General features: G+C 59.0%; 1 protein-coding gene across 5 annotated transcripts in view; it reads left to right on the top strand.

Annotated features, from left to right (window-relative positions):
- Nucleotides 1–7,411: 7,411 nt before the first annotated feature.
- NOS3 (nitric oxide synthase 3) overlaps nt 7,412–16,743 on the top strand; it is an 18,036-nt gene continuing 8,704 nt past the window's right edge. The window contains exons 1-14 of one of the 5 annotated variants that reach the window (XM_060156367.1): nt 7,412–7,601; nt 8,870–8,987; nt 9,307–9,455; nt 9,668–9,830; nt 11,399–11,490; nt 11,583–11,724; nt 11,925–12,064; nt 12,168–12,342; nt 12,833–12,934; nt 13,439–13,633; nt 13,759–13,832; nt 14,009–14,153; nt 14,393–14,497; nt 15,685–16,123. In XM_060156367.1, coding sequence (XP_060012350.1) covers nt 7,444–7,601; nt 8,870–8,987; nt 9,307–9,455; nt 9,668–9,830; nt 11,399–11,490; nt 11,583–11,724; nt 11,925–12,064; nt 12,168–12,342; nt 12,833–12,934; nt 13,439–13,633; nt 13,759–13,832; nt 14,009–14,153; nt 14,393–14,497; nt 15,685–15,876 — 1,950 coding nt within the window. In that variant the 5' untranslated portion in view covers nt 7,412–7,443 and the 3' untranslated portion in view covers nt 15,877–16,123. Of the gene's footprint in view, nt 7,602–8,869; nt 8,988–9,306; nt 9,456–9,667; nt 9,831–10,353; nt 11,178–11,398; nt 11,491–11,582; nt 11,725–11,924; nt 12,065–12,167; nt 12,343–12,832; nt 12,935–13,438; nt 13,634–13,758; nt 13,833–14,008; nt 14,154–14,392; nt 14,498–15,306; nt 15,656–15,684; nt 16,124–16,743 lie in introns of those variants that run through there. The other 4 variants (XM_060156368.1, XM_060156364.1, XM_060156363.1 and 1 more) reach the window with 4 other exon arrangements.

The following is a 16,743-nucleotide window of genomic DNA, read 5'->3' as shown; positions in this document are numbered from 1 at the left end:
CAGAGACCTCTAGATACAGAGGTGGCTATGTCAGCTCTCCAGAACTATTCCTTGTTCATTCTGCTAAACTCATCAGGCAGAATTTAGAGCCTACCCCAGCCTGGGTGGGAGAGATGAGTTTGGGAATGCTAACCCAACACTAGCTCCATATCCTGAAGGGTATCCATTCCACCCCATGAATCATCAGCCAACATGAAGGACCAGAGAAGAGAACTCACATCCAACCAGGTCTCTCACTCCATCATCTCCCCAATCTACTCACAAACAATCATCTGTCACTTTCTATGTGTCCCATGCTGTGAGGGACCCCTAGAGAAATACATGGCATACAATCCAGCCCCCGGGCCTTAAAAAGTTTGCAATTAGTTGGGAAGAAAAGATGCTTACACGTGAATAGACAATATTACAGCAGCCAAATACAAAGAACGGCAGCCAATACGATGAGTCACATGGTCCTAGACCCCAAGCGCCAGGTAATGGTTCAGACAATGAACGCTTTGACTTCAGAACAGGTTGAGATCATTTTCAGGCTGGAAAGGGAAGGAAAGTCTTCACAGAGGAGCAGGGCTTGAGAAGGACATGGCTGAGCTGAGAACAGCGGTCAGGACACTTCATCTCTGTCCCTCTGAAGGATATCAGTCCAGCGTGGGGCCTTCTTATAGGAAGAAAAAGCTGGTGAGGTTGTGAAAGTGACAGCAGAAGCCAGTCATGGGGCAGGGGCCCAGAATGTCCAGGAAGCCAGGATTCTGTCTTCCTCCCCTGGGGAAGAAAAAAGAAGGGCTTGGAGCGCTTCCTCTTCTGGGGAAGGGGCAGAACACCGTCTAAATCAGGCTCCTATAAATCAGAGGTGGACCAATTCCTGCAGCAGCCTAGACTAGAATTAAGGAAGCCAGACAACAGAATGAGGACCCAGGAGAGTCCCGGATCACCGTCGACAGCAAATATACCAGGAATGGCTCGTTTGCTGGTCATTGGGCATCAGGGGGCTTATAATTTGGTTGGGAGGATAGGAAAAAAGACAACAGAATGACTGAAGGTGTATCGGGGTTTGGAATCAGGGTCTCTCTATCTCACAAATCAGTAGCAGTGATATAAAGTCTTCTCCTCCCACACTGGTTTGGAGAGAGTGCCTGCCCCCACCCCGGGCACCTGAGAGGCAGGGGGAAAGGATTCTTCCCAGCCAATCCCCAGTGATGGTTGCTACAGAATTTCCATGCTGGGCACACTTTTTGCTCACAGCCCTAGTTCCCGAGAGACCAAGCACCACAGCAAACCACACCAGCAAACTGGGCCAGACTGAGGGACTGAAGGAGAGGAGGAGAGGGGAAGGGGGTAGGGCCCGTCAGACTGAGCCCTGACATCCATGGCCTTCTACACAGGGCCCCCATGGCCTTCTACATCAGGCCCCCATGGCCTGACATAGGGCCCCCATGGCCTCACATAGGGCCCCCATGGCCTGACATAGGGCCCCCATGGCCTTCTACATAGGGCCCTCATGGCCTCACATAGGGCCCCCATGGCCTCACATAGGGCCGCCATGGCCTCACATAGGGCCCCCATGGCCTTCTACATAGGGCCCCCATGGCCTTCTACATAGGACCCTCATGGCCTGACATAGGGCCCCCGTGGCCTGACATAGGGCCCCCATGGCCTTCTACATCAGGCCCCCATGGCCTCACATAGGGCCCCCATGGCCTTCTACATCAGGCCCCCATGGCATCACATAGGGCCCCCATGGCCTTCTACATAGGGCCCCCATGGCCTTCTACATAGGGCCCCCATGGCCTCACATAGGGCCCCCATGGCCTGACATAGGGCCCCCATGGCCTCACATAGGGCCCCCATGGCCTTCTACATAGGGTCCCCATGGCCTGATATAGGGCCCCCATGGCCTCACATAGGGCCCCCATGGCCTGACATAGGGCCCCCATTGCCTTCTACATAGGGCCCCCATTGCCTTCTACATAGGGCCCCCATGGCCTTCTACATAGGACCCCCATGGCCTGACATAGGGCCCCTGTGGCCTGACATAGGGCCCCCATGGCCTTCTACATAGGGCCCCCATGGCCTCACATAGGGCCCCCATGGCCTGACATAGGGGACTCCATGTTCATCAACCGAGAAGCCTCAGCCTGGCCCCAAAAACTCCTCGCTTTCACTCTGGATCCCAGGAACAAAGGACATTTTCAAGTCCCCAAGGATGTGAAAACATTTATATCCACCCTGATGTTCTCAGTCCAAATTAGCTTTGGAAGGTCAGGGACCAGAAGGAGAGGCAGGTCACGGACTGAGCCCCAGGTCACGCTGCCCAAGGGTACATGCACACGCAGACACACAGACACATGTACATACACCCTCAGATATACACACACATCCATGCACGATCACGAATACTCATACTTACACACACACACACACACACACACACACACACACACACACACACACACAGAATGCACTCAGGGCTGCAGTTCAGAAGCAAGAGTCTAGACCTCAAGGAGAATCAAGGCCTGGAGACACCCAGGTTTCCTTCCGGAAGTTAGTGCCCTCCCCCCAGGAGCTCCCAGAGGTCGACGGTTGCTGTCACTCCCAGGGCAAGGTGTTGGGATTCTCCCATGACTTTCTTACCAGTCTGAGAGCCAGGAAGCAGAAGTCTGCAGAACAGGGCCCATGTGCCCTAGGGAGCCCACCTGTGGGATGGGGTGGCATCTACAAGCACCCTAACCCTAACCACGACTCCCCAGCAGCTGCCAGAACTGCGTCCTCTCACGGGAGCCAAGGGGCACCTGCTGCCCACACCCCGGGCCCTGCTGGACGTGCTCCCTGCGCTTTCAACTCACCACACCCCTGGGGTCTGTGCAGAAGCAGGGGGGTTCCCAAGGGAAGGTCTGGGGGTGGGCTGGTCAGAGTCATCATCAGGAACTTCAGGCTTACGCAAACGAACCACTTCAGGGTCCCAGAGGGGTAGTGTGGACCCACCACCCAAGCTGGGCCAGAGGCACACGCCACTGTCCCTCCAGCAGGCTGGGTCTCATTGTCTGAGGGTCTGGGTGTCTGAGCTCAGGCCTCTGCTCCAATCTCTTGTCTCCAGCTCTCTGCTGCCTCCATGTGGCTTCCTCAAGAAAGGCCGGGCTGATTGACGCTGCCCCAGTACCAGCCAGGAGCCCCTTTCCGACAGGCAACGTCTCCCGAAGCCTGAGCCCTGAACACCCCAGACCCTGTCCAAAGCCCCTCCCCAAACACCCAGCCTCCGCCTTGCAGTCTGGAAGCTCAGCAAACCTCTCTGCTCCCAACAGGAGTTACATCCTGAGGAGGACAGGGGCCTCCCTGGGCCACAGAGGGCTACCCCACTCCCCTCTGCCTGCTTTCCGGCCTCCCTTCCCTCGGCTTCCCACCCAGGCTTGCCAGCAGGCAGGAAGGAAGCTGTTCATAGTGGGGAGGGTGGGGCACTTCCAGCTCACACTGAACAACCCCGGTTGAGCTATAAAGAGCAAGGGCCTTCCGCTCCTTCCCCCTCCACCCGCCACCTTCCACAGCCCCTGCACACACCCCAGGAGCCAGGCCCTTCCCTCCCCCAAGGTCAGCGCATCCCCCAAGCCCTGCGCAGCTTCCTGCTCCAAGAGGGAAGTCAGGAGCAAGGCTTGTTGCCTTCTGAGGGGGCAGGAAGGGCCAAGGGCCTGGCTACTCACCCACAGAACGTCTGTCACCCTCCGGGACCAGGACTGATGGGGCTGGGGCTGGGGGCTGGGCTGCCCCCCGCCCCCGCAGTGGCAGAAAACACCGCCACTGTCAGAGACCGAAGGGCTAGATTCCCAAACAGATCCTCTGCTGGATTCCTTTCAACAGATTCCAGCTTGAAATACCATAATTTGAAATTAAAATTCTTGGGAATTCCCTGGCAGTCCAGTGGTTAGGACCCAGTGCTTTCACTGTGGGGCCCAGGTTTGATTCCTGGTCGGGGAACTAAGATCCTGAAAGCCGTGCAGCGCGGCTAAGAAAGAAATTAATTAATTAATTTAAAATTCTTTCCTACCGGTGGAAACTTCAACTCTGCGGGTTTTGAAATTATTGTTTTTTCAGCAATTACTTTTTTTTTTTTTCTGGCCATGCGGCATGTGGGATCTTACTTCCCCTCAGTTCCCTGACCAGGGATAGAACCCCGCACCCCCTGCAGTGGAAGGGCGGAGTCTTAACCACTGGACCGACAGGGAAGTCCAGCAGTTATTCTTTAAAATGCAATAGCTAAGAAGAGCAGTCAGCCGCTGAGCCTTAATGCCCAGTGGGGATGGCTGGCAAAGAGAAAGGCAGGGCCTGGGGAAGGATGGGAAAGGCCCCATCCCAGAGGTGGAAGAGTCAAAAACCGTCGGGCATGCCAGAGTCCGTTCTGATGAAAGTTAAGACACGCGGGGCAGCGCCCGCCAAAACTCCAGGAAAAGCGGCCGAAGGGAAACCTCCTTGTGGTAAAAACCTCACCTCTGATTCTCTAGCTCTACTTTCTCTCCCTGTCTTCCTAAAATCCCTGCTGTGGCTCCCTCTACCCAGATCCCCACCCAAATTTCAGGGCCCCCTGGTCCCCGCCATCAGTGCAGCTGCACTGAACTGTCCCCAGCCTCTCTGTGGCCAGAGAAGGGCCCCTCTTGCCTCCTTCACCAGCCCACCCCGTGCCTTCTGCCCACCGCGACCCGCCAGCCCCGCTGACTCCCTTCCCAGCGGCCCCTCTCCAACTGCCCCTGGAACACTGTTGCGGGCCCCCGGGGGGCTGCACACATCTGCAGCTGAACAAGCCGATATTCACAAAACACCTGCTTGGGGCAGGAGATGCAGGCCCGAGGAGAGCAAATGAGCAGAACTTGCCCTGTGCTTCCAGAGCACACAAGTTCATCTGGAAGAGAAATCGGACAGGGCAAGCTGCCCGAGAACCGCCGCTGGGAGGAACCAGAGCAAGAGATATTCCTGTGGCCCGGGGAGCCTGGAGAAGGGGGCTGGAGGAAGGCCTCACAGAGGAAACATCACGGGGCCGTGTGCTGGTCGGATCCTCCAGGAAGTACACCAAGAAGGAATTGGAAGCATAGGAGATTCATGCCTGCAAAAGATAACGGGGAGGGAGGGAACGCCTCTGGAACAGGATGCAGGTCTGACACCTGTGAAAGGAGAGGTGGGGGGAGGACCGGATGGGAACAGCCTCAGACCACAGGGAGCCCTGAGATGGTCTCTTCAGGCCAACAGGAACGCGGCAGGAAGACCACCTGGAGAGGCCCCTGGTGGGCAGCGACGTGAGCCCACGTACCTCGGGGGCTCAGGGACTTTCTGAAGCCTTGGGGGAGCATGTGGTCTTGGGTTGGCTGCTGGGCAGAGTCTGAGGGCATTATACCTGCATCTCCTGCAGCAGGTCCTCCTGGGCTGCCAAGGCTGGGCCATGAGGAAGGAAAAGAAAGATCTCCTTTAGTCAGAAGGCTAAGGGAGAGGAGGAGGGGGCAGCATAAGCAAGGGCCCAGGGGCAGGAAAACACAAGGGCAGTTTGAGAATCTGTGAGGAAGCCCATTTGTCTAGAACAGAGGGTATGAGTAGCACATCTGGGAAATTGAGGGCTGGGCCAGTGTGTTGACCTTGATTTGAAGGTCTCGGGGGAGCCAAAGCATGACGTTAGCCCTGATTTCGAGATGAATCTGGCCGTAGTGTGGAGCGCGGATGGGAGGGGAGACCCCAAGGTCCGGAGTCCACAGGGAAGGGCTATGGTCAGTGCTGCAGGCGAGAGGTCGTGAAGACTTCAGCACCTGATGCTTGTTGCCACCTTGTCCCAGGGGAGGCCAGCCACAGCTCCATGAACTGGAATCCGGAAAAAGGAGTCATTCTCAGTCACGTGCGTGTTAGGTGGTGGCTGAATGGGAGCCAGAAGTGGGGTCTGTCTGCCTCAGCGCCTCAGCCATGGTGGGGAAGAGTACCTGAGAGCTAGGCGCCTGGCTCCCATCTCCTGCCTCCCTGAGAAAGGAAGGCGAGCGGGGTGGGGCCTTGGGCTCCAGGGCCATGGCGGGCAAAAGCCGGGATGAGCACAGGCCCTGTGCTTCCACATTTCACCTGCCCCTTGGCTGACGGAGGGGCAGCCAAGTTTTCTGGAAGCCCAGGAGCTCAGGCTTGTCCGTGTCTACAAAGCCCCCTCACCCTCCTGCCTCCAAACTGGCAGACCCCACCTTCTTGGTGTGATCCCAGAGCTCCCAGCACGGCCCGTTCCTTCCGGCTGGTCCGCCTGCCCGCCCCCCACCCAGGCCCACACCAATCATATCCTCCACTGCTTTTCAAAGTAGTCCAGCCAACACAAATATACATGTTTGTTTGTCTGCCGGTCTGCCTCTCCCTGTCTCTGCCTATCCCAGTCTCTCAACTTCCGTTTCTTTCTCACAGTTTCTCTTAGTCTCTGTGGTCTCAAATCCGCCAGGCTTGGATCCCTGTAGACCCAGGAACCCCAGCTCACGGCCTTTCTCCAGCCCCTAGATGGCTTAGAACTACAAACCCCAGCATGCACTACTCCTTGAGGTGCCTGAAAAGTGCCCATGTGTACCACTTGCATTCTGGGAATTTAGTTTCCCTTCACCCCCACCACCCCCACCCCGCTCTTGCTAGGGCCCCAAGATTTCCCCAGTGGTCAGTCTCTGCCCCAGCCCTGACTGCTGGGTCTGCCTGCTGACCGACCTCCCCCAGGGAAGCATGCGTCACGGCATGACAGGGTGGGCGTGGAGGCCCTGGGTGGTAGCTTCCTGCCCTTTTGTGTCCCCCACTTGAGTCACAGGGGGCGGGGGTTCCAGGAAATTGGGGCTGGGATGGAAAGGGATACCCTAATGCCAGACCCAAGGACAAAGGGTCACGGTACCCTTGCTGAGCCTGTACCCCCAAGAACCCCCAAAGACTCAAAGGTAGGGGTCCAGGAGCCCTTAGATGTAGGGAAGGTGGTGAAGGAGGGCACCGGGGTGACCCTAGAGGTCCCTGTGGTCACTAAGAGCAGGGACTCATCGCCAGCCACTGCCCCAGTGCCCCCCTTCTGTCTGACCCCTCAGGGCAAGGCCAGCAAGGGTGAGGTGGAAGACCTGCCCTCTGGTCAGATACCACAGAAGGGTCTTGCTGGCGCTCTGGCTAGCCCACCCCACCGTCCCCCTGCACCCCAGCTCCTGCACTCCGGCCCCAGGGGTCTGCCAGCACCTGGGTTCCCACTTATCTTCCCTCGTCCTCAGAGCGGAACCCAGGCGTCCGGCCCTCCACCCTCCGGGCCTGCGGGCATGGAGCCGAAGCTTTCGAGCCTCCCAGCTGGGCTTGTTCCTGTCCCATTGTGTGTGGGACAGGGGCGGGGCGAGGGCCAGCAGTGCAGAGCCCCCTCCCACTGCCCCCTCCCCTTCCTAAGGAAAAGGCTGAGGCTGTGCCGGGAGCCACAGAGCAGACGCGGCCGAAGCCGACATGGGCAACTTGAAGAGCGTGGGCCAGGAGCCCGGGCCACCCTGCGGCCTGGGGCTAGGGCTGGGCCTCGGGCTGTGCAGCAAGCAGGGCCCGGCCTCCCCAGCGCCCGAGCCCAGCCGGGCGCCGGCACCCGCACCCCCGCCCGCGCCAGACCACAGGTGAGGGCTGCGGAGGCTGGGAACAGGCGGCAGGGGGGCAGGTCAAGGCCTAAAGGCCCAGCTTGGAAGGGCTGGAGCCTGCAGCCCAGGCAGGAGGGCCAGGTCGCCCACCCAAACGGCTGTCAGCGTGGACAGAACAAGATGGTCAGGGAGGCTCAGACAAGAGGCCGGGATCCAGGCCGGCAGGCGACAGGTGAAGGTCGGGGGTAAGGGTGCCGGTTCACCAGGTGCGAATGGCCAGGGTTTGAACCCCGCTCTGCTGCAAGAGCTGTTCGACTTTGAGCAAGTTACCTAACCTCTCTGAGCCTCCGTTTATGCAAGATATGGAGATAGCAGTACTTGACCCCATGGAGTTGCTGTTAAGTTTCTAGTTCACAGCAAGACTGACAGACAGCCATGATTATTTAACAGGAGTGGAAAGGAGCTGGGGAGAGGTAGGTGCAGGGGACTGAGAGGACGGGGGAGAGACTGAGGCCCTCGGGAGGAACTGTGAAGAGAGCAGCTAGGCCCTTTTCCCCTGCTCCAGACCCCTCCTCCCACTGGCCATCAACCCCCAAACGGACCCTGCAGCCCCAGACCCCAGCAGCGGCGCCCCTGGGGCAGAGGTCCCTGGAGAGAGTGAGGACGCAGCCCGAGGCCAGGTGGGGTGACAGGCCAGCCGGGGTGGCCGGGCTGCAGGCAGCTCTGCGCGGAAGGGCGAAGGGGCCGGGGGCCTAGCCGCACAGGCACGCGGGAGGCCTGCGTCCCTCCCTTCCTCCCCAAGGCTGGGCTGGCAGCCCTGGGAGGAAGTGATAAGGCCTCTGAGGCCGGAGGGAAATCTGGGCTGAGGAATCCCTGCCGGGGCTTCCTGGGGCTCCGTCCCCTCCAGGCCGGGCTCATCTCAACCTCAGGGGGCTGGACACCCCACGTCCAGAGGAGGCGGTGGGGATGAGGACCCGGCCTTGGGCCAGGGCCTCAGGATCCCAGCGCCGCAGCCCCGGGAGCCCAGGGTCTGGCTGAGCAGCCAGAGGAGTGCGGGGGGCCTGGGTGGAGAAGCGGCAGCTCTGCCCGTGCGGCCCTTGGCGAGATCCTTCACTTCGCTGAGCCTCAGATCTCTCATCTGTAAACGGGGTGCAATAGTGCTTACCTTCCAAGGCTGTGGCGAGGGCTGGGAGGAAGGGTGAGCTAGCACGTGGCAAGCAAGCAGGCAATCACTGGACACTCAGTGCTGGCGGAGAGGTCTCTGGGGCACGTCCAAAGGGTCACACGCTTCTCTCCCATGACCCCAGCCCGGCTCCCAACAGCCCCCAGCTAACCCGGCCTCCAGAGGGGCCCAAGTTCCCTCGCGTGAAGAACTGGGAGGCGGGGAGCATCACCTACGACACTCTGTGTGCGCAGTCACAGCAGGTAAGGCCTGGAGACACCCCCCCTCCCCCCCGCCCGTCTCCCAAGTCAAGGTCAACATGGCTGAGGCCCGTCCCCTCAAAGGGAGAGGAGACCGAGAAAAGCCTGACGAGCTAAGGAACGTGCACTCTCAGCCTCCCTAGCCCAGCCCAACCTCCCGGCTATTTCCAGTCTTGGGGGGTGGGGGGACCCAACGCACACCTCCCGGGACCCTCCTTCCCTCTGCCCCAGACTCTGCCTCCAGGCCCTGCCCCCCAGCCCCGATCTGGTCCTGATCTGATGCTCCCTGCTCTCTCGGCCACCACCCCCCACCCCGACCCAGGACGGGCCCTGCACCCCCAGACGCTGCCTGGGCTCCCTGGTGTTTCCACGGAAACTGCAGAGCCGACCCTCCCAGGGCCCTCCGCCCCCTGAGCAGCTGCTGAGCCAGGCCAGGGACTTCATCAACCAGTACTACAGCTCCATCAAGAGGTAAGCCCTCCCCCGAGACCGCAGCCCACCCTCGGCCCTGGTCCTGCTGAGACCTAAAGGCAGGTGGCCCTTCCCCCGGGGCCCCTCGCATTCCCCCCATCCTGGTACCACGTGGGGCCGGAGCTCAACACCGCCACCCTCGCCAAACCCTCACCAAGCCGGGGGGGCCCTCCCCCGCCCACGGCTTCCTCTTGCTCCCCTCTCCTCCCCAGGAGCGGCTCCCAGGCTCACAAGGAGCGGCTTCAGGAAGTGGAAGCCGAGGTGGCGGCCACGGGCACCTACCAGCTTCGTGAGAGCGAGCTGGTGTTCGGGGCCAAGCAGGCCTGGCGCAACGCCCCCCGCTGCGTGGGCCGGATCCAGTGGGGGAAGCTGCAGGTGTGGCTGGCTAGCCAGCACCCAGTGTGGGGACAGGGGGACACGGGAGAGGAAAACATGGGGTGCGACGCTCCTGAGGCTTCCCGGGGGGTTCCCGAGCAGTGGGGAGACCCCGCCCATTCCCTCTACCCCAGGGGAGCCCACAGCCCAGCAGCCACCACCTGGTCGTTAAGCCCCATAGCAGCGCCTTGGCTGTCTGGGGGGGAGAATCACCCAGACGGACAGAGGGACGCACTGAGTAGGTGAGGACAGCTGAGCGGTGATCCCGGGGGGGTACGGTCAGAGCAACAAGAGCAGTCTTCCAAAAAAGGCCCCCGGGCTTCCCTGGTGGTGCAGTGGCTGGGAGTCCGCCTGCCGATGCAGGGGACACGGGTTCGTGCCCCGGTCCGGGAAGATCCCACGTGCCGCGGAGCGGCTGGGCCCGTGAGCCATGGCCGCTGAGCCTGCGTGTCCGGAGCCTGTGCTCCGCGGCGAGAGAGGCCACAACAGTGAGAGGCCCGCCTACCACAAAAAAAAAAAAAAAAGAAAAAGGCCCCTGCTTGCCCAGCCCAGCGTCCTCACCCCAAACACACTGCTCCCTCCCAGTCCCCCGGAGCCTGGGCCTCACACCCTCCTTCACACACCCCGCCATGTGACTCAGCTCCCGTGGGCTACAGGAACAGCCTGTGGCCTGGCTCTACCAGAAGCGAGCCGACCCACAGGGGAACTGGATCCGTGACCTTGGCCTCCTTAGTTGTAACCGGACACCAGAGAATTTGGAAAAAAGCCATGTGCGGAGTAAATCCCAAAGGAGGCGCAAATAAAATCAGAACAATCCTGCCTGACACTTAACAAAACGCTTTAAGTTGTTCAAAGCTCCAGCTCAACTCTGAACCCACCAGAGGTTCCGTATTTGACCCCGCTGTTGGCCCCAGGCCAGCCACTGTCACCGCTGCCCCTATCACCAACACGAGTCCCCTCCTCCCTGAAGCAGGAAAGGGACCTCCCAGCCCCTTGCTGGGACCTCCACCCCACCAGTCAGGATGACTCCTCCTTGCTTCGGAATGTCAGGATGGGCAGAGTCCCCGGAGGCCACCTACTGCAGCCACCCCCCTTCTCATCATCAGTGTGCTCAAGGAGAGTCAGAAGACTGGCGGGGGTCACCTGCTTTTGCTTGAGCACCATGAGAAATGGGGAGCTCGCCACCCACACCCCCAGGCGGCATCCCCATCATTTGGTGCCCTGCCCCGATCGTCAGTTTGACAGTGACTGGGTCCCTCCTCTGTACCAGGTGCCGAGTCAGCTTCCGTAGGGATGGGGAGACACTTGCCCCGGCGAGCAGATAAGGAACAGGCCAGACTACGCCGGGTGTGTGGGGTGCAGGGCAGGAAGGGTCAGTGTGGGTGCAAATGGTCAGGGAGGCTCCCGAGAGGAGAAAGAACCATGGTTCGCAGCTTGTGACCCGCCCCCCGCAGCCTTCGAAGGCTGCAGACAAGGTCACTAGTCCCTGCCCCGCGTCCTTGCCTTCTCCTGGGGCTGATACTCAAGACCCCCGTCTCCCTCCTGTCTCCCTGCCTCGGATGGCTCAGGTGTTTGACGCGCGGGATTGCAGCTCTGCACAGGAGATGTTCACCTACATCTGCAACCACGTCAAGTACGCCACCAACCGGGGCAACCTCCGGTGAGTGCCCCCCACCCTGCTCGAGACCCCACCCCCTCCCCCAGGCACAGGCAGTGAACTTGGGCTCTGACCAGCTCTTGTCCCCACGTCAGTTCGGCCATCACGGTGTTCCCCCAGCGCGCTCCGGGCCGCGGAGACTTCCGCATCTGGAACAGCCAACTGGTGCGCTACGCGGGCTACAGGCAGCAGGACGGCTCCGTGAGGGGGGACCCAGCCAACGTGGAGATCACCGAGGTGGGCGTGGGCGGGTGGAAACGGGGAGGCCAGCCCGAGGGCTCTGGGAGGAGGCCAAAGGGTCCAGTCAAAGAGCGGTCAGCGCCGCAGGGAGAGGAGACCTCACTGAGACGAAGGACGGGAGATACCAAAGAAGCAGGTCCCTGAGGAGGGCACAAGGTTGGGCCCCTCATTCCCATCTCCGGCCCCTCTGCCCGCAGCTCTGCATCCAGCACGGCTGGACCCCAGGAAACGGCCGCTTTGATGTGCTGCCCCTGCTGCTCCAGACCCCAGATGAGGCTCCAGAGCTCTTTGTTCTGCCCCCCGAACTGGTCCTCGAGGTCCCCCTGGAGCACCCCACGTGAGCACGGGAGGGGCCGGGACGGGTGGAGGAGAGGGCTGCCCAGGGGCTGGCCCGGTAGGCAAGGCTCCACAGGGCTGATCCCACGCCCTCACGCCCCCAGGCTGGAGTGGTTCTCGGCCCTGGGCCTGCGCTGGTACGCCCTCCCAGCAGTGTCCAACATGCTGCTGGAAATTGGGGGCCTGGAGTTCCCTGCAGCCCCCTTCAGCGGCTGGTACATGAGCACGGAGATTGGCATGCGGGACCTGTGTGATCTCCACCGCTACAACATCCTGGAGGTGAGGACCTGTGGGGCGGGGGCCTTGGGGGCACGTATAGGATGTCGGCAGCACGGAGAATCTGAACAAGGTCAGGTCCGGTCGGCCTCCCGACCTAGAGCTGCAGAGGAGGGCTCTGGAAGCACCAAGGTCAGGGCAAAGGGCGGTATGTACCTGCGTGCGAAGATGCAGTGGTTTTTCTGGGACAGGAGCTGTAACTGTAACCTTCGTCAGTTTCTCAAAGCATATTTTGATTCAAAACATGGTAAAACCCATTTTAGAGATGAGAAATGAAGGCCCGGGGCTGAGATGTGGCCGGCCCCAGGGTCCCTCTCTGCCCTGTGGAGCCTTTGCAGGCAGGAACCTGAATCAGCCCCAAGTGAAGCACTCAGGCCTCCTGCTGGCTACCCACCCGCCCTCACCCCTTCCACTCACGAGCTGGAGACAAAGATGTTCTCCACCCACCCTCCCCCGCCCCCTGCCAACCACTGCCGCACACCCCTGCTCTCAGGACGTGGCCGTCTGCATGGACCTGGATACCCGGACCACCTCATCCCTGTGGAAAGACAAAGCAGCCGTGGAAATCAACTTGGCTGTGCTGCACAGTTACCAGGTACACAGGCCCCGACTGGCCAGGAGCACAAGAGATCGGGGCTGGAAGAGAGGGAGGCACTCAGAGACTGGGCCGGGGGTCAGAGAAAGCTGGAAGGAGTCTGAGCGCCACGGGGCGCGCCGGGCCTGTAGTCCCAGGCGCTGTAATTATGGGAACCTAGCTGATTAGTGCATGCTCGGTAATTCTGGCCCCCAGGGCATACTGCGTATTGCAGTTTGTGGGACCCACTGGATTCTGGAAACTCTAATTCCAGGACGAGGGCATGCTGGGCATTGCCATTGGAGGAAACTAGTGCCTGCTGAGTACTTCTATGTGGTCTCGAGGGTTTCGGCTATTTGGGTGTGGGAGGCATACCGAGAGCACAGACTGGAGCTCCTTTTGCCTGCTGACCACGCGTGCCGCAGTTAGGGGCGACACTGGTTCAGGGAAGACGGTAGATGTTAGGTTTGGGGTGACGGAAGCGCAGGGTCTGTGGGCTGAGTCTAAGCCCGTCCCTCACCCCAGCTTGCCAAAGTGACCATTGTGGACCACCACGCTGCCACGGCCTCCTTCATGAAGCACCTGGAGAACGAGCAGAAGGCCAGGGGGGGCTGCCCTGCCGACTGGGCCTGGATCGTGCCCCCCATCTCGGGCAGCCTCACCCCAGTCTTCCATCAGGAGATGGTCAACTATGTCCTGTCCCCTGCTTTCCGCTACCAGGTGCCCACCCCACTGGCTCTTGCCCACCATGCCAGCTCTGACTGAGCAGCCCCAGGGGCCTCCAATCTTCTGTTCTCTCTCCTTACCTCTCCCTCCACTCCTGCCCCCCCATCGCTTCCCTGTAGCCAGACCCCTGGAAGGGGAGCGCAGCCAAGGGCACCGGCATCACCAGGAAGAAGACCTTTAAGGAAGTGGCCAAGTAGGTTCCCTGGGAGTGCTGCCCTCCCTCCCACATACCCAGACCCTCCCCCCATCGCCAGCAGTGGTCTGGGCACTCCACCCCTCCACACCCACCAAGACCTTGCTTGGGTCACTCACCTGGGGAGGCCCCGTCTCTGTGCGCCCGGGACCCCTTCACCCCACCCTTGCCCACAGTGCGGTGAAGATCTCTGCCTCACTCATGGGCACCGTGATGGCGAAGCGAGTGAAGGCGACGATTCTGTACGCCTCCGAGACCGGCCGGGCCCAGAGCTACGCACAGCAGCTGGGGAGGCTCTTCCGGAAGGCCTTCGACCCTCGGGTAGGACTGAGCCCAGAGGTCAGGGATCTGAAAAGAAGGGGGGTTCTGCCCCCACCTTCAGACACAGCCTGGAGAACAGGAGAGGGTCATAAGGCAGGGCCCACGAGGAACCCCGGGATCCTCAGGGATTCAGGGATCGAGTCGGGGCCTGAATCTTGCCCTGCCGGGAGGACTAGAATAAAAACAACCAGAGCAGCGCAGCACAGGTCCCCAGGACATGGTCTTCTCCTTGCCCACAGGTCCTGTGCATGGATGAGTATGACGTGGTGTCCCTGGAGCACGAGACGCTGGTGTTGGTGGTGACCAGCACCTTTGGGAACGGTGATCCCCCAGAGAATGGAGAGGTGAGGCCTGCCAGGAAAGGGGCCGCTGGGAACGAAGGGAGACTCAGAATTGGAATGGCTGGGCAGGACCCCCAACCCCATGATGGAAAGCAGAGATGCCGTGAGAGTAGGAGCGTGGACCTTCCACTGGGACCCAAGGGCCTACACAAGCCACACTCCAGGCCCACCCTTGCGGCTGCCCCCCCACACACACACACACAGACACACCTGCTTAGCTGGGTCCCCAGGTCATTTCCATTATCAGAGCAAGTGTTTAATACACGGAAGGCACCTCCTGGCTGGCCAGGCACTGACAAATGGGAAAGACGGCACTTAAAGCGAGATCTCAGCTTTGTCATTTCTTCTTCTCTTAACAAAAGAAAAGAGCACTGCTCAGATGCCCACAGAGATTAGGAAACTTCACTTTCTGAACAAATCTTGAAAGGAATAAACTGGAGTCCCACCACTGAATCCTTTCCTGTTAATAACTGTCCTTCCTGCTGCTCTGTCTCTGGCCGTCCCCAGGAACATTCATTTCTGGAGCCCCTATCTGCTTCTGTTTCTAAATGCCTTCTTAGTGCTAAGTACCTCCTCACGTCCCCTAGAGCAGAATGCTCGTGGAAGCCTTCTCCCCTGCCTCGCTGCCCATTCAGCCCTGCTTCTGATCTGCCTTTTAAAGAAACCAGAGTCACTACGTTCTTTTAGTATAAAAGTAATAGTTACCTCCATGTGACCCACAACCCCATCAAGACAGAGAACACTTCCATCACTTAGAAAGTCCCCCTTGTCAACTCCCCAAGTCAATCCACCTCTCAGTCTCCCCACCAAAGGCGACCACCGTCCCGATTCCCGTCGCCTGGTCTAGAACATCATAGAGAGGGGAGCACGGTATTCTGGCTTCTTTCACTGCCCCCCGCTTTGGAGGTTCATCTCGCTGCTGAGTGACTCAGTGGCTCATTCCTCTCCATGGCTGAGCCACGCCCATGGCGTGAACAGTTTATTTCTCTCCTTCTCTGCTGACGGACACCTGGGCCGTTTCCAGCGCTTGGCTATTGTGAATAAAGCTGTTATGAACATTTCTGTACAAGGCTTTTGTGGCCTTATGTTTTCATTTCTCTTGGATAAATACCTAGGAGTGGGACTGCTAGGTCAGTGGGTAGATGTTATGTTTAACTTTTTTTTTTTTTTTTAATGAAACTACCGTACAGCCAAACCGATTGAACTGCACCCTTAAGTTCCGTGCGTTTCAATGTGTGTACATTCTACCTCAAATGTTTCTAAAGGGAGCAAACCTAGGAATTTGCCCTACAGAAAATGGTATATATTTACTAACAACACAAACAAGAATATTTAGAGCAGCACTGTTCATGATATCCCCGCGCTGGAAACAGTTCAAATGACTCTCAGCCATAGAACGGATAAATACATCGTGGTCTATTGAAATGCAGTGCAGCCATGAGGGTGAACAAAATACAACCACACACAACAAAATACAACCACACCCAACAAAACAGATGAATCTCAAACATCACGCAGAGGGAAAGAAGCCAGACACGAAAGAATCAGACCATGGGACTCACTTTGTATCAGCTTCAGGAAGAGGCAGAACAATTCCGTGGGCTTTTAATCAGGAGACCGGGTGGTTACCCCAGAGAGGGGGTGGGGAGTGACTGGGGTGGGGTGACACCAAGGTGACTTCTAGGACGCTGGTGACGTTTCTTGATGGGATGCTGATTACACAGGTAGGTTCAGTTTACGCAAATCTGTAAAGCTGTGCATTTATAAGGTGGGTGCTTTTCTGTATGTACATTACACTTCAAGAAAATGTTCAAGAAATAAAATTAAGGTAGTCCATGCTAATTACGGTGAACCTGTAGGCTCACCGTCTAAATGCGTCTACAGTTAACCCTAGGATATTATGGCCTTGCCGCGTTTTGGGTTTTCCTGTGTAAAGATTGTCGTGTGTGGTTCTAAGCTATTTCCGTGGCAGCGTATGATACGGCCCAGCTTTCTAGAAGATATCAGTGCCACTAGGGATCAAGGCAATGCAGGGAGACTGAGAGCCATTTCCCACCTATCAGATTGGACTGGTCACATCCAGTGTGGACAGGACTGAGGAAAGAGCATTCCTCTATCCTGATGCTACAGGACCATCTGACCACGCCACCAAGCTTTTAAACCCTCTGACTCAGCAGTTCCACTTCTAAGGACTACCCTGCTGAAATATGCAAAGGAGGAAACAGGCGTATATGAGGGTTCCAGCACTG

This window comes from Lagenorhynchus albirostris, chromosome 8, assembly GCF_949774975.1.
Source record: "Lagenorhynchus albirostris chromosome 8, mLagAlb1.1, whole genome shotgun sequence".
Classification (NCBI taxonomy): domain Eukaryota; kingdom Metazoa; phylum Chordata; class Mammalia; order Artiodactyla; family Delphinidae; genus Lagenorhynchus; species Lagenorhynchus albirostris.
The sequence above is the reverse complement of the archived record's forward strand: the minus strand, read 5'-3'. Positions and strand labels throughout refer to the sequence as shown.